Raw genomic sequence first — 12,075 nt, 5'->3', positions numbered from 1 at the left:
TGCTGTGACCAGTGCTCATGCCCATCCGGGTACAGCCGGCGGTGGTCTATGCTGCTACCGGAGCAGGGGGACACCGGGTCTGAGCTCTTGCTCTTCCGCCCCCCGCCCTGCCGTGGGTCCCTCTCGCATGGTGGTGAGGGCTGTCTGTGTCTCACATTCCAAGGAGGCGGCCGACATGAGGGGGTGGCTTGTGAGCCCCAGGGACAGCCACGGGGACGGCAGGTCAGAGACAGATGGCGGAGCGGGAGTGAGCTTGCCGGCAGGGCGGCTGGACTTCTGTCCTTGCTGTCGAGGGGCGCGGTGGCTGAATGCATGGGACAGCGGCAGCTTCCGCACCCAGAGAAGGGAGGGCTTGGGGTGCTGGGAGCATGGGGGCAGGTGGGCGAGCCCCGGTCTTGGTCTTCCCGGGGCTCCAGGGACCCGGCGGGCTGGACCCTCCTTCCATGGGGCGGGGAGGGGCGGGGGGGAGACCGAAACACGACCTGGGTTTGCTGTCCAGAAGCCCTGAGGGTCTGTCCCCAGACGGCGGCCGCAGCACTTAGCGCGTCCCCTCTCGTTCCCTCGGTATGAACGCACGTCAGCTCCAAAGTCCCGGTGCCCCCGCCTCGTCCCTCTAAGAGCCCCGACCCCTGATTAGGCCTGCGCGCCGGGTTTGCAACTGAGGAGCCCAGCCGGCCGTTCCTGCCTCACTGGCTCGCTCCTCCTCCTCCTGCGAGTCGCTCAGACTCCGGCCCCAATGTTGCGGGGGCTGGTGGGGGTCCCGGTGGGTGTGTCTGCAGGGGCCTTGGGCCACCTGTGCCAGGGCCGGAGGGGACAGGCCGGCCGGGGCTTGTCTGGGGGTGAGTGTGTGGGTCTGTGACCCGCCCGGGCACCGGAGGCCAAGATGGAGGCAGAGGCCCCGCCCACTCGCAGGCCTGCCCCCGCGTCTCAGGACGTGTGCTCCCGCGGCCCACTGCGCTAGCTGCTAGCGCTCAGTCTCCCTTGCGTTCGGTGTCCCCGCCTCTCACCTGTGTCCTAGAAGCACGACACAGAGCCTGCCTCGGCCAGCCTCTGCCTCTGCCTCACCTTCCCTTCAGAACTCGTCTGCCCTCGATGCAGAATCCTGACCTACTTGGCCCCCCTGCCGCCCGGCCCGGCACACGGGACCCCGCACCCCTTCCACGCCCTCAGTGTGCACACGCCCCGCTCTGTGCTGCACGGGACCCATGTGCAGTCAGCGCATGACGCCCCAACTCAGGTGGGCAAACTACGGCCCCGGCCGCTGCTTATTTTTGTAAATAAAGTTTTATTGGAACACAGCCGCTGTTGTTTTCCTATTGTCTGTGGCAGCTGCCACTTAGGCAGCCTTCTGGACGTGTGGGCGACACCACGTGGCCGCGAGCCTAGTGTACTTACTGCCGACTGAGGAAAGTTCGCTCCCTGCACGGCCTTGTGCTTTGAGTGACTTCCAGCCCTGCAGGCCCGTCGGCCCCAGCCCCTGGGACAAGGACACGCCTGCTGTGGGCCCTGTTGCTTCCTACTGAGTATTTCTGTTTTTTCTTTCTGTGTTTAAGGCTAATTCTTTTTCATCACTCGTGTATTTTGGTTTGCACGTTTGTAATTTCAGAGTTCTATTTAATGATTCCTTCTTAAACGCGTCTTCTGGACACTTTGGAGCAAACACGACTCTAGACAACGGTGCTCTAACCTGCTTGCCAACCCTTTGATGCCGGCCTGGCTGTACCATCCGTGCTGAGGGCCAGCCCCCCTCATCCTCGGCACCCTGGAGGCCCCTCCTGAGAACTGCACACGGGTGGCCCCCTCTACTGCCGGGGGATGTGCTAGCCTGCGTTGATGTGGGGACCTGTAACAGTTGACCCCAGTCCCGTGCTCTCCAAGGGGAGTGGACTGCAGGGGGAGAGGCCCTGTGTGGGGTGTTCTCACCGGTTCACTTACCGTCACTCCAAGCCTAGCCCTAACTAGGCAGCGATAACTGAACATTAGAAAATAAAGTAGGATGACTTCGGCACACAAAAAGGAAATGTTAAAAATGGCGCTGTATTGGAAAGGGGTGGATCCTGCTGGGGTGACACAGCCCCGCCCCCTGCCCGCAAAGAACCTCCCTGGGCTGACAGTGGTATGTTCGCTGTGTGTGGAAACCCGGGGTGGGGGTGGGGGGGCGTGCAGCCCAATGCAGAGTGACCAGGGGCGAACCTCTTGCTTTAAGCTGGCACTCCGGTGGTACCAAGTGCATCCGAGCCCCCGTGATGCCAGGCTGCCACCTCCCGGACCGCCCTATCTGCCTCCTTCCCGCGTTCCCGGACTGGCGTGCACTTGAAAGGAATGTGTGCCTTTCAGCGGTTGAGTAAAACCGAAAACACACACACACACACACACACACATTTTTACTGTTTACATAGGTCTTGGCCCACATATCACCTAGAAAGTCAATTAACCCGTAGGGTCACATCCAAGTTTTTACTTCCCTTATAACCTCCATTACACACTAAGTTAATACTGCAGAAAATAAAAAAAACACTCAGAAACTGATCTGAAAACCCAGAACCCAGTCATCGGAACAGAAATAGGAACGAGTCCCCAGAGAAACAACTGTGCTGATGCTTAAATGCTTTCTTTCATGTAATTAGCATTCACGATTCACCAGCCGTTGCGTGTTTTCCCGCCACGTCTGCACCACGCACGTAACCGGCAGGAGAGTTCCCGGCTCCGGCTGTGAGCACACGGGAATTCTCTACAAATGTTCTGTATCGGAGGTTCGTTTGCTCTGCCCAGAACCCGCGGGGTTGCCGGCAACGCCTGGGCTCCTCACAGGGCAGATTCTCAGGACTTCTCGACCGTCCGTGGTCGGATTCCCAGGAGCAAAAAACGGACGCAGCGTCTCCGCGGCAGGAATTTCAGTGAATGTGAAAATGTGGGATCCGTCGCTAACGTGGTAAAAGGAAACGGTGCCAAAATTCCTATCCAGGAAGACCCCTACGCGGTGTAACCGGGGGCTCACCGAGAGAACAGTCACAGGCATGGTGCCGGCTTGGAAGAGATCGGTCCTCAGACCCACCGTCCAGAAGCCAAACTCTGAGGACAGCAGAACCGGCCCTTGCCGATGAGCAGAGTCTCTGCAAACACCCACGTCCCATTCCTTGCTGGTCCCCACGTCCACCTCCCAATAGTGGCGGCCAGAGGAGAACCCAGGGGAGCCCAGCACACAGAGGGCATAGTCGAATCTCTCGGCCCGGGGCGTCCGGTTCTGTCTGGAATACCCGCAGTGGACACTCTTCAGGTCCTCAGAAATGACGAGGTAGCCGTTGGCCGTGTCAACGTCCAAGGTCACGTCCACTGTGGGAGAGAGAGAAGCCAGTCAGCAAGCACACGTGCCCGGCGGCCCTCTGCACGTCTGCTGCAAAGGCCCAGACGTCTCGGCCGCGGTCACCCCTTCACCCTCCGCTCCGTGCTGCTCGGAATTTCCCCGGGGAAACTTCCCTGGCCCCTGAGGGGGTCGACTTTACAGACAGAGTGGGTGACGGTGCTCAGAACTAGTCCCTCTGACTCCTAGCCTGTGTTGTCTTCACACCAAGTGATCCGACCGAAGACGCCGGGCGGCGTGGTCTCAAATTATCATGCAAAGTAGCGCGGGCCCTGCTGACCTGCAGGCATCAGGTGAATGTGTGAAGGACGGAAACTAGTGCACTTACTGCAGAATAACAGTAAATATGCAAGTTTTTCACATGTTTCGTTGTCTTGGCCAGCACCTTCCTCGTCTACCGATGTTGAGCAGACAAGTGCATCCCGGGCCCTTGCTCCCTGGAGTTGTAATCACACAGAGGAGTAAGGCTTGGGGTCCCGAAGGAGACGGGTGAACTCTGGACAGTCCAGGCAGAGGAAGGGACCCTCGTGGACACCAGTGGGGACGTGCTGGGCTCTGGCAGTGACATAGACACAGGGCAGTGCCAGAGGGGCAGGGGGTGGGAGGAAAAGGACTGTGGGTGCTGCCCACGTCTCTGGCTTGCCCTGTAGGGAGGCCAGGTGACCGCATGGGTGGAGCCAGGAGCCTTGGAAATAAACCCTCTGGACCGAACACCAACTGCTGCACTTGGCGTCCCAGCACACAGGTGTTTGGAAGATGCCCAGACCCTCCGACCGTCACAGGGGACATCACAGGGGACGTGTCAAGACCGGTCACGTTTCTGGGACACGGCTCACCATTCTCAGATTCAGGTTGCAAGGAGCTGGAAGTAAACTCCGGGAACACGGAGACCCGTGTCCTTGGCACGACACTGTGGGCTGACGTGCCCACCCCAGCACCCTCCTCACAGCCCATTCACACCCACGGGACCCGCCAACCCCTCAGGACCCAGCACAGGGGAGTCGGGACAGAGTCGGGACAGAGCCAGGAGGAGCAAGGGCTCTGCGAGCTCCAAGGAGCCTGGGAGGTCCCTCCTGGCATCCTTGAGCACGTTAGACGCGCAGCTGAGCCGTGAGAATCCACGGTAACCCTGACTTGGGAGAGAGTCAGGCGTGACTCCTCTCGGGTGCAGGCCACGGCCGGAAGCTGAAATTGTTTTCTCATAGATGGCGCTAATCGGTGCTTCCAGGAAAGCATGACCGGGCCTTGGAAAGCTATGTTTCAGCTCATCCCCTTAAGGAATGGGTAGGCAGGGGGCGCCTGGGCGGCTCAGTCGGGTTCAACGTCCGACTTCGGCTCGGGTCACGATCTCACGGTTTGTGAGTTCGAGCCCCGCATCGGGCTCTGTGCTGGCAGCTCAGAGCCTGGAGCCTGCTTCCGATTCTGTGTCTCCCTCTCTCTCTGCCCCTCCCCCATTCGTGCTCTCTCTCCCTCTGTCTCAAAAATAAATAAACCTTGGGGCGCCTGGGTGGCGCAGTCGGTTAAGCGTCCGACTTCAGCCAGGTCACGATCTCTCAGTCCGGGAGTTCGAGCCCCACGTCAGGCTCTGGGCTGATGGCTCAGAGCCTGGAGCCTGTTTCCGATTCTGTGTCTCCCTCTCTCTCTGTCCCAAAAATAAATAAACCTTAAAAAAAAAAAAATTAGAAGAAACGGGTAGGCAGGCTGCGTCTTCCGGGACATTTACGTGTGGGGACAGGCTGTACCTTGGAACTTGCGTATCTTTGGGTTCATCCGCAGAACAGCTCGCAGCTGGGGCTCTAACTCCTTGATCTTTGCAACCAGCCTCCCAAGCTGGCTTCCGGGCCTGATGTCCTCCTTCTGAGAGACCACGGAGCAGGAGGGGCACAGTAGGCCCGCCCCGTCGGGCTCCCTCTGCAGCGAATCCAGACACCGCAGGCAGCAGACGTAGCCACATTTCAGGTACACGGGCGTTTCGAGGTAAGCCAGGCACACGAGACACCTGCTTACTTCTTTAAAGTGTTCGGCCATGGCCCCCGTCTGGGGAGAGACGTGCACGTTGGAATTTTCCCTGAGGCCTTGGGCCACTCTCCCCTTTACACCCGCGGTGATTTGCAGTCACTACTAACGAGTGGCAAAGGTCCCGCACACGTACAAACATACGGGACTCGCGGCCCTTGGGTTCTGAGGTTTAAGATGCTAGACGGGATGAAGGACACGATTCACCCTCAGGCCCTAAGTGGGTGGTGAGAGGGGCCCTACCGCACCCGAGCTGTCCCAGCTGGTGGCCGGCCAGCCACCCCTGGCTAGGAGCACCCGGGGTGGGGCTTGTCCACACAGAAAAGTGCCGCGAGCGTGAGACACACACGCGTGTAGAGGGGGAGACCCGACGAGAGGCACAGAGCGTGTATACCATCTCATGCAAACTTCCAGAAACCAGTTCATGCTGGGAGGCTTACATTTTGCTAAGGTCGATTAGATTTGCCTCATTGTCTGTGAGGCTGCCAGAGAAGGAGTTTGCCGTTCCACAGGTGGGTCAGCTCCTGGGCAGCCAGGACCGCACCCCCTCCCCCCCCACCCCCACCCCCCTCAACCCCCCCCCACCCCCCACCCCTAGCAGCTACCCCACCTGCACAGGACAGAAGCCGCAGCCCAGCGTGAGAGGTAGGATGGCCGTGGCTGGGGCTTTGCTCACCACGTCTGCGTTGGCCAAGCTCCGTTCTGGCCCAGCACGGGGGCGACCGTCCCGAATCTGCAAGCCGGTGTGGGGAACCTACGTTCTGCCTGCCGCTCCCTTTAGAGGGGCCCAGGATCCCAGGAGCGCACGCTGTGATGCACTGAGTTGGCATCAGACGGCACTGGCTGCATTTATCGATCGCTCCCTTCTGAGCCTTTGCTTTCTCCTATGAGCTCTTGTAGATATTTAACATTTTTCAAGTTTTTTTTTTTTTTTTTTTAATTTATTTTGAGACAGCGTGAGCAAGGGAGGGGCGGAGACAGAGGCAGAGAGAGAATCCCCAGCGGGCTCCGCACTGTCAGCACAGAGCCCGATGCGGGGCTCGAACTCCCAGACCGTGAGGTCGTGACCTGAGCTGAAACCCGGGTGCCCCCAAAGTTTGAAAAAATTTAAAAAACTGGCTACAGTTGGCACGCAAAGTTATGTTCGTTGCAGGCGTACAACGTAGTGATTGGACGGGTCTGTAGTTCCGCGGGGCTCAGCACGAGGGTCCCCCGACCACACTGTCAGAAGCTCACTGACCATGTTCCCTGCACCTGCCTTTCCTCCCCATGACTCACTCCCTAACTGGAAGCCGGGACTCCCCTCTGCCCTTCACCCGGGCCTCCCACCTCCACCCCGACCCCCCTGGCAACCGCCCGTTTGTCCTCCGTAGTTATAGGTCTGTGTAGACACTTGGGAAATAAGAAGATTGTACGCACCTCTTCTCCTCTGGCCCCAGGTCTTGTCCCAGCAGCAGTTCTGAAGTGAGATCTCCCAGGAGGGCCTTTTATTAGCACTGCTCCCCGCCCATCCCACCCATTTCCTCCCCTCTAATCCACTCAGAATTGGATGAGTTCTGGCATCCGTGGGACTTTTCTCTGTTAGGCCACCGAAAACAAAGGAGGTTGACTTCAAAGTGTTACTTTTAATGTGATAAGACCACAAGGTTGCCTCGGGATCATTCTAGACAAATGTTGCATCTTTCCTCTGTGGGTGATAAGAATTGGGGTTAGGGTTAACATTTTTTAAAGATATATCATCCTTATTGATCCCTATACATGAATGAGGCTAGCTTCAAATAGTTTTTTTTTTTAAACATTTTCTTTTTTTTTTTTTTTTTGTAATGTTTATTTATTTTTGAGAGAGACAGAGCTGGAGTGGGGGAGGGGCAGAGAGAGAGGGAGACACAGAATGGAAGCAGGCTCCAGGCTCTGAGCTGGCAGCACAGAGCCTGACGTGCGGATCAAACCCACGAACCGTGAGATCATGACCTGAGCCAAAGCCGGATGCTCAACCGACTGAGTCACCCAGGCACCCCATCAAATAGTTTTGGTCATGAAGGTGAATTCCCCCATTTTGGTCCACACAAATGGTTAAGCCCACTCAGAAGTCTCTCCCCAAATCACACGGACTAGGTCACAGCCACTTCTCCACAAGTGTTTTCTCCACAAACGTGAGGACCCTTGCTTAGAAGTTCGGTAAACATGGGGCGCCTGGGTGGCTCAGTCGGTTGAGCGTCCGACTTGGGCTCAGGTCATGATCTCACTGTTCGTGGTTTCAAGCCCCTCGTCGGGCTCTGTGCTGACAGCTCAGAACCTGGAGCCTGTTTCTGATTCTGTGTCTCCCTCTCTCTGACCCTCCCCTGTTCATGCTCTGTCTCTCTCTGTCTCAGAAATAAATAAACGTTAAAAAAATTAAAAAAAAAAGTTCGGTAAACAGGGGCACCTGAGTGGCTCAGTCGGTTGAGCGTCCGACTTGGGCTCAGGTCATGATCTCATGGTTCGTGGGTTCCAGCCCCGCGTGGGGCTCTGTGCTGACAGCTCAGAGCCTGGAGCCTGCTTTGGATTCTGTGTCTCCCTCTCTCTCTGCCCCTCCTCTGTTTATGCTCTGTCTCTCTGTCTCAAAAATAAATAAACATTAAAAAAAAAAGTTCTGTAAACAAACCCCAAAGCTCATCCCTGACGACAAGTGAGCCTGTGAAGGTCTGGCTTCACGTTCTTTACAGAATCAAAGACTGAAGATGTTTTACAATATTACCATGGGATGTGCTCCATCACAACAGAGATGAGATACATACGAGGAGGCATTTCTTTTCAATCGCGTGCAAAAGCTGTCCCTTGCAGTTTAGAGGACTCCGTGTTGATCGCAGATTAAGAGGCAGGATGAGAAAGTGGGAGACAGCGGGGGTGGGAGGGGGTTAGACTGTGTCTATGTGGTTACGTTAAGTATCATTCAGTTGCTCCCTTCCACAGAATCCCTTGCTGGCACCTACTGGGCGTCTGTATCGCTTCTCATGGAAACTGAGGCACGTTCCCCCAGCCCACGTTTACCATCCCTGCTCTCCCGCCTCCCGGGTTCTTAACCACACCTCCTCCTCAGGGTTCCTCCCAGGACCCAGCCTGAAGGGAGACCCGTGCAGATGACGGGGGGGGGGGGGTTGGGGGGGGCAGCAAGGCCCCCATGTCTGCTCTTTGTTTCCTCACAAGATACTTGGCGTCATGAACATTATCTTGTCTCTTTTTCTTCGACTCGTGGGGAAAAGAAATCTCTGTAATTCTAACTTGTGGTTAAGCGGCTGATTTGGGAAACAATTCAGTCCAGTTAACATGAGCCGTTAACTCAGTCCTGGTTCCGGAGCCAGGAAAGATTTCTGCGGCAAAGCTTTGGCAACCACAGCCAGACAGACGGTAGACCGGATGAAGTGCATCGGGGGCATTTGGGCCACGGGGTCTGCCCACTCGTGGAAGTGCTTCCTTCTGTCCACGGTGGATATGACCCTGCCTGGGGCACAGAAACCCCCACCCGGTCATCTCTGATGGCCCAGGAGTGTGCCACGCGGCATCTCCTCCCGATTCTAATAAAGCACGCGAGACTTCAGTATTGTACTCTGTGCCCTGGACTTGGCTGGGTTCATCTCAGACACCACCACCGGGGAGGTGGGGACCAGCCATGAGTGGTATCGTGGCCTTTGCAAATAACATGTTTCCCCATGTGTGAAAGTCAACGCGTCTTTGGGAGTTGGGACTCTGGGCGGTGACGGGGACTGTCCTGGACGGGGACCCCAACCTGCGCCTGGTGAGGCTTCTCCTTTGGAAATCATTATTTTATTTCAACATTAGCAATGGATCTCATACCTTCACCTTGACCACATTTTCTGCTCCTGAGGAGATACAGGTCCAAGCTGACAGAGGAACAACATAGTCGCTAAGTAATCACTTTGTACTGTGGTCCAGAGCAAGGTGAAATGGAATTTCGCTGCACATTATCCCCTCGTAGGAGATCCCCTCCTCCCCCCCCCCGACCCCCCGTATTACAGCCAATCACTGACTAGAGAAAAGAAATCCCTTCTTGTCATCCGTCTTTAATGCACATTAAAAACATTTTTTTAATGTTTATTTAGTTTTGAGAGAGAGAGAGAAAGAGAGACAGAGAGAGACAGAGAGAGAGAGACAGAGCATGAACAGGGGAGGGGCAGACACAGAGGGAGACAGAATCTGGACAAAACAGGCTCAGAGCTGTCAGCACAGAGCCCAAAGCCGGGCTCCAACCCACGAACAGTGAGATCATGACCTGAGCTGAAGTCGGACGCTTAACTGACTGAGCCACCCAGGCTCCCTACTGCACATTTAAAGTAAAAAAAAAAAAAAAAAAAAAGTAAATTGTGTGAAAAATCATTTAACATATTTTTGAAATTAAAGATGAGTCATGGGGCACCTGGGTGGCTCGGTCGGTTAAGCGACCGACTTCGGCTCAGGTCGGGATCTTGCCGTCTGTGAGTTCGAGCCCCATGTCAGGCTCTGTGCTGACAGCTCAGAGCCTGGAGCCTGCTTCGGATTCTGTGTCTCCCTCTCTCTCGGCCCCTCCCCTAGTCACGCTCTATCTCTCTGTCTCTCTCTCAAAAATGAATAAACATTAAAAAAAATAATAATAAAGATGAGTCATAACAAATAGCTCATAAATATAAATAGAAACATAAATATAAAACACATATATTTTCGCAATGAAATTTGGGGTTTGGTTTTTGTTAAATATTCTCCTACTTATTTTGTCCTTGATTCTCCATATATAAAAAGCCTGGGCAAGATTTGCTTTGTGAGTGTCTTAGGCTTCTAACAACCTCTGATAAATGAAGTCATTCTAAAACCTGACTCGGGTCAGCTCGCCGCCACCCCCCAGGAGGCCCCCTTGTGCCTCTCGGTTCTGGTGCAGGCTTCCTGCCTCCACCCTACTTTCCCAGACAACCTGGAGAGGCCCGGGACTCCCCTGCTGCCAGGCGTCTCCGTTTAGCAAACGTCTATGCCTCCTGATGCCTCGGGACACCTTGACTACCTGCTCTTCACAAGACTATTTAAAATCACCGCAGTGTAGGGGCGCCTGGGTGGCGCAGTCGGTTAAGTGTCGGACTTCAGCCAGGTCACGATCTCGCGGTCCGTGAGTTCGAGCCCCGCGTCGGGCTCTGGGCTGATGGCTCAGAGCCTGGAGCCTGCTTCCGATTCTGTGTCTCCCTCTCTCTCTGCCCCTCCCCCGTTCATGCTCTGTCTCTCTCTGTCCCAAAAATAAATAAACGTTGAAAAAAAAATTAAAAAAAAAATAAAATCACCGCAGTGTAAACTCACAGGTACGTGATATCCCATCCTTCCTTCAGCGTGGAAATACTTCAGCATGTTTGATCTGGCGAAACTCCAAGAAAGTCACAGCCCCTTGGTTGTTCCTTCCTATCGGGACCTTTCCTCTGGTCCCAAGACAAATCTTTCCTCTACCTTGTGTTCCCAGGACAGTTTGTAAACCCTTCTCCTGTAAGGGTTAAATTGTAGTGTAGGGCTAACGCTTAGCTTGAAAAATAACAGCTTTGTTCTGACACTGAAGGTCAAAAGATAACAGCCTTGTTTTTACTCTGGTAAATCACGCTTCATACTCTTGTAAATCAGGCTTCACCAAGGAAGGAAACAAAAGCTCAAAGAAAAGAGCATCAGAGACAAGGTCAAGGAGATCCACTGGTTGCAACTTAGCGGCAGAAAGTCTAAAATAAATACCTCATTCGGCAACTGTTTCTAACTCATCTGGCAACTGTTTCTAACTCATCTGGCAACTGTTTCTAACTCATCTGGGAACCGTTTCTCTGTTCTGTTCCCAGGTAATGATAAAACGATGTGATCGGCTTTAAAAACTCTGTACCCCAGCTGTTCCGGGCCGCACTCTTATCAAGAGTGTTGGTCTAGATCGGTCGGCCTTGCCTCTCATTGTAATCAACTTTGTTGTGACTGTCACTGGTGCCTATAGCATTCTATTTCAGGAGTCGTGTGGATGCAACACTCCTAGAATCGTTCTCCGCAGACTTGTGTGTTGATCTTCAGGTTTCCTTGTTGAGACAGCCGCTCGTGAAAGCTGGTACCGTGGCCTTGATCTTTGACATTAAATAGCAGAGTATTGGCACATCATTGCATAGGAATGACGCACAATGTCATTTAATGCTTGAACTGTGATCATTTACACTTGATTTAGTCACTTAAACTTTAAATGATTAAGTCTAAATTTTACTTTTTTTTTTTTTTTACTTTTTTTTTTCAACGTTTATTTATTTTTGGGACAGAGAGAGACAGAGCATGAACAGGGGAGGGGCAGAGAGAGAGGGAGACACAGAATCGGAAACAGGCTCCAGGCTCTGAGCCATCAGCCCAGAGCCCGACGCGGGGCTCGAACTCGCGGACCGCGAGATCGTGACCTGGCTGAAGTCGGACGCTTAACCGACTGCGCCACCCAGGCGCCCCAAGTCTAAATTTTAAAGTCAATCTTGTCTTTTTCATCTTTTTCCCCTGGATTAAAAAAAAATTTTTTTTAAATGTTTATTTCTGACAGAGACAAAGAGTGAGTGGGGGAGGGGCAGAGAGAGAGGGAGACACAGAATCTGAAGCAGGCTCCAGGCTCTGAGCCGTCAGCCCAGAGCCCAACGTGGGGCTCGAACCCACGAACCACAAGATCATGACCTGAGCTGAAGACA

At 54.5% G+C, this 12,075-nt stretch overlaps 1 protein-coding gene across 1 annotated transcript; it reads right to left on the bottom strand.

Moving 5' to 3' along the window:
• Nucleotides 1-2,440: 2,440 nt before the first annotated feature.
• Nucleotides 2,441-7,215, bottom strand: RFPL4A (ret finger protein like 4A). The gene is made up of 3 exons (XM_045441403.1): nucleotides 6,797-7,215; nucleotides 5,104-5,398; nucleotides 2,441-3,333 (listed from the first exon to the last, which is right to left on the bottom strand). The coding sequence occupies exons 2-3, from the start codon at nucleotides 5,387-5,389 to the stop codon at nucleotides 2,732-2,734; spliced, it is 888 nt and encodes a 295-aa protein (XP_045297359.1). The 5' UTR covers nucleotides 5,390-5,398; nucleotides 6,797-7,215; the 3' UTR covers nucleotides 2,441-2,731.
• Nucleotides 7,216-12,075: the final 4,860 nt, after the last annotated feature.

The sequence above is a fragment of the Leopardus geoffroyi genome, chromosome E2 (assembly GCF_018350155.1).
Source record: "Leopardus geoffroyi isolate Oge1 chromosome E2, O.geoffroyi_Oge1_pat1.0, whole genome shotgun sequence".
NCBI lineage: Eukaryota > Metazoa > Chordata > Mammalia > Carnivora > Felidae > Leopardus > Leopardus geoffroyi.
This window is presented reverse-complemented; position numbering and strand designations above follow the sequence as displayed.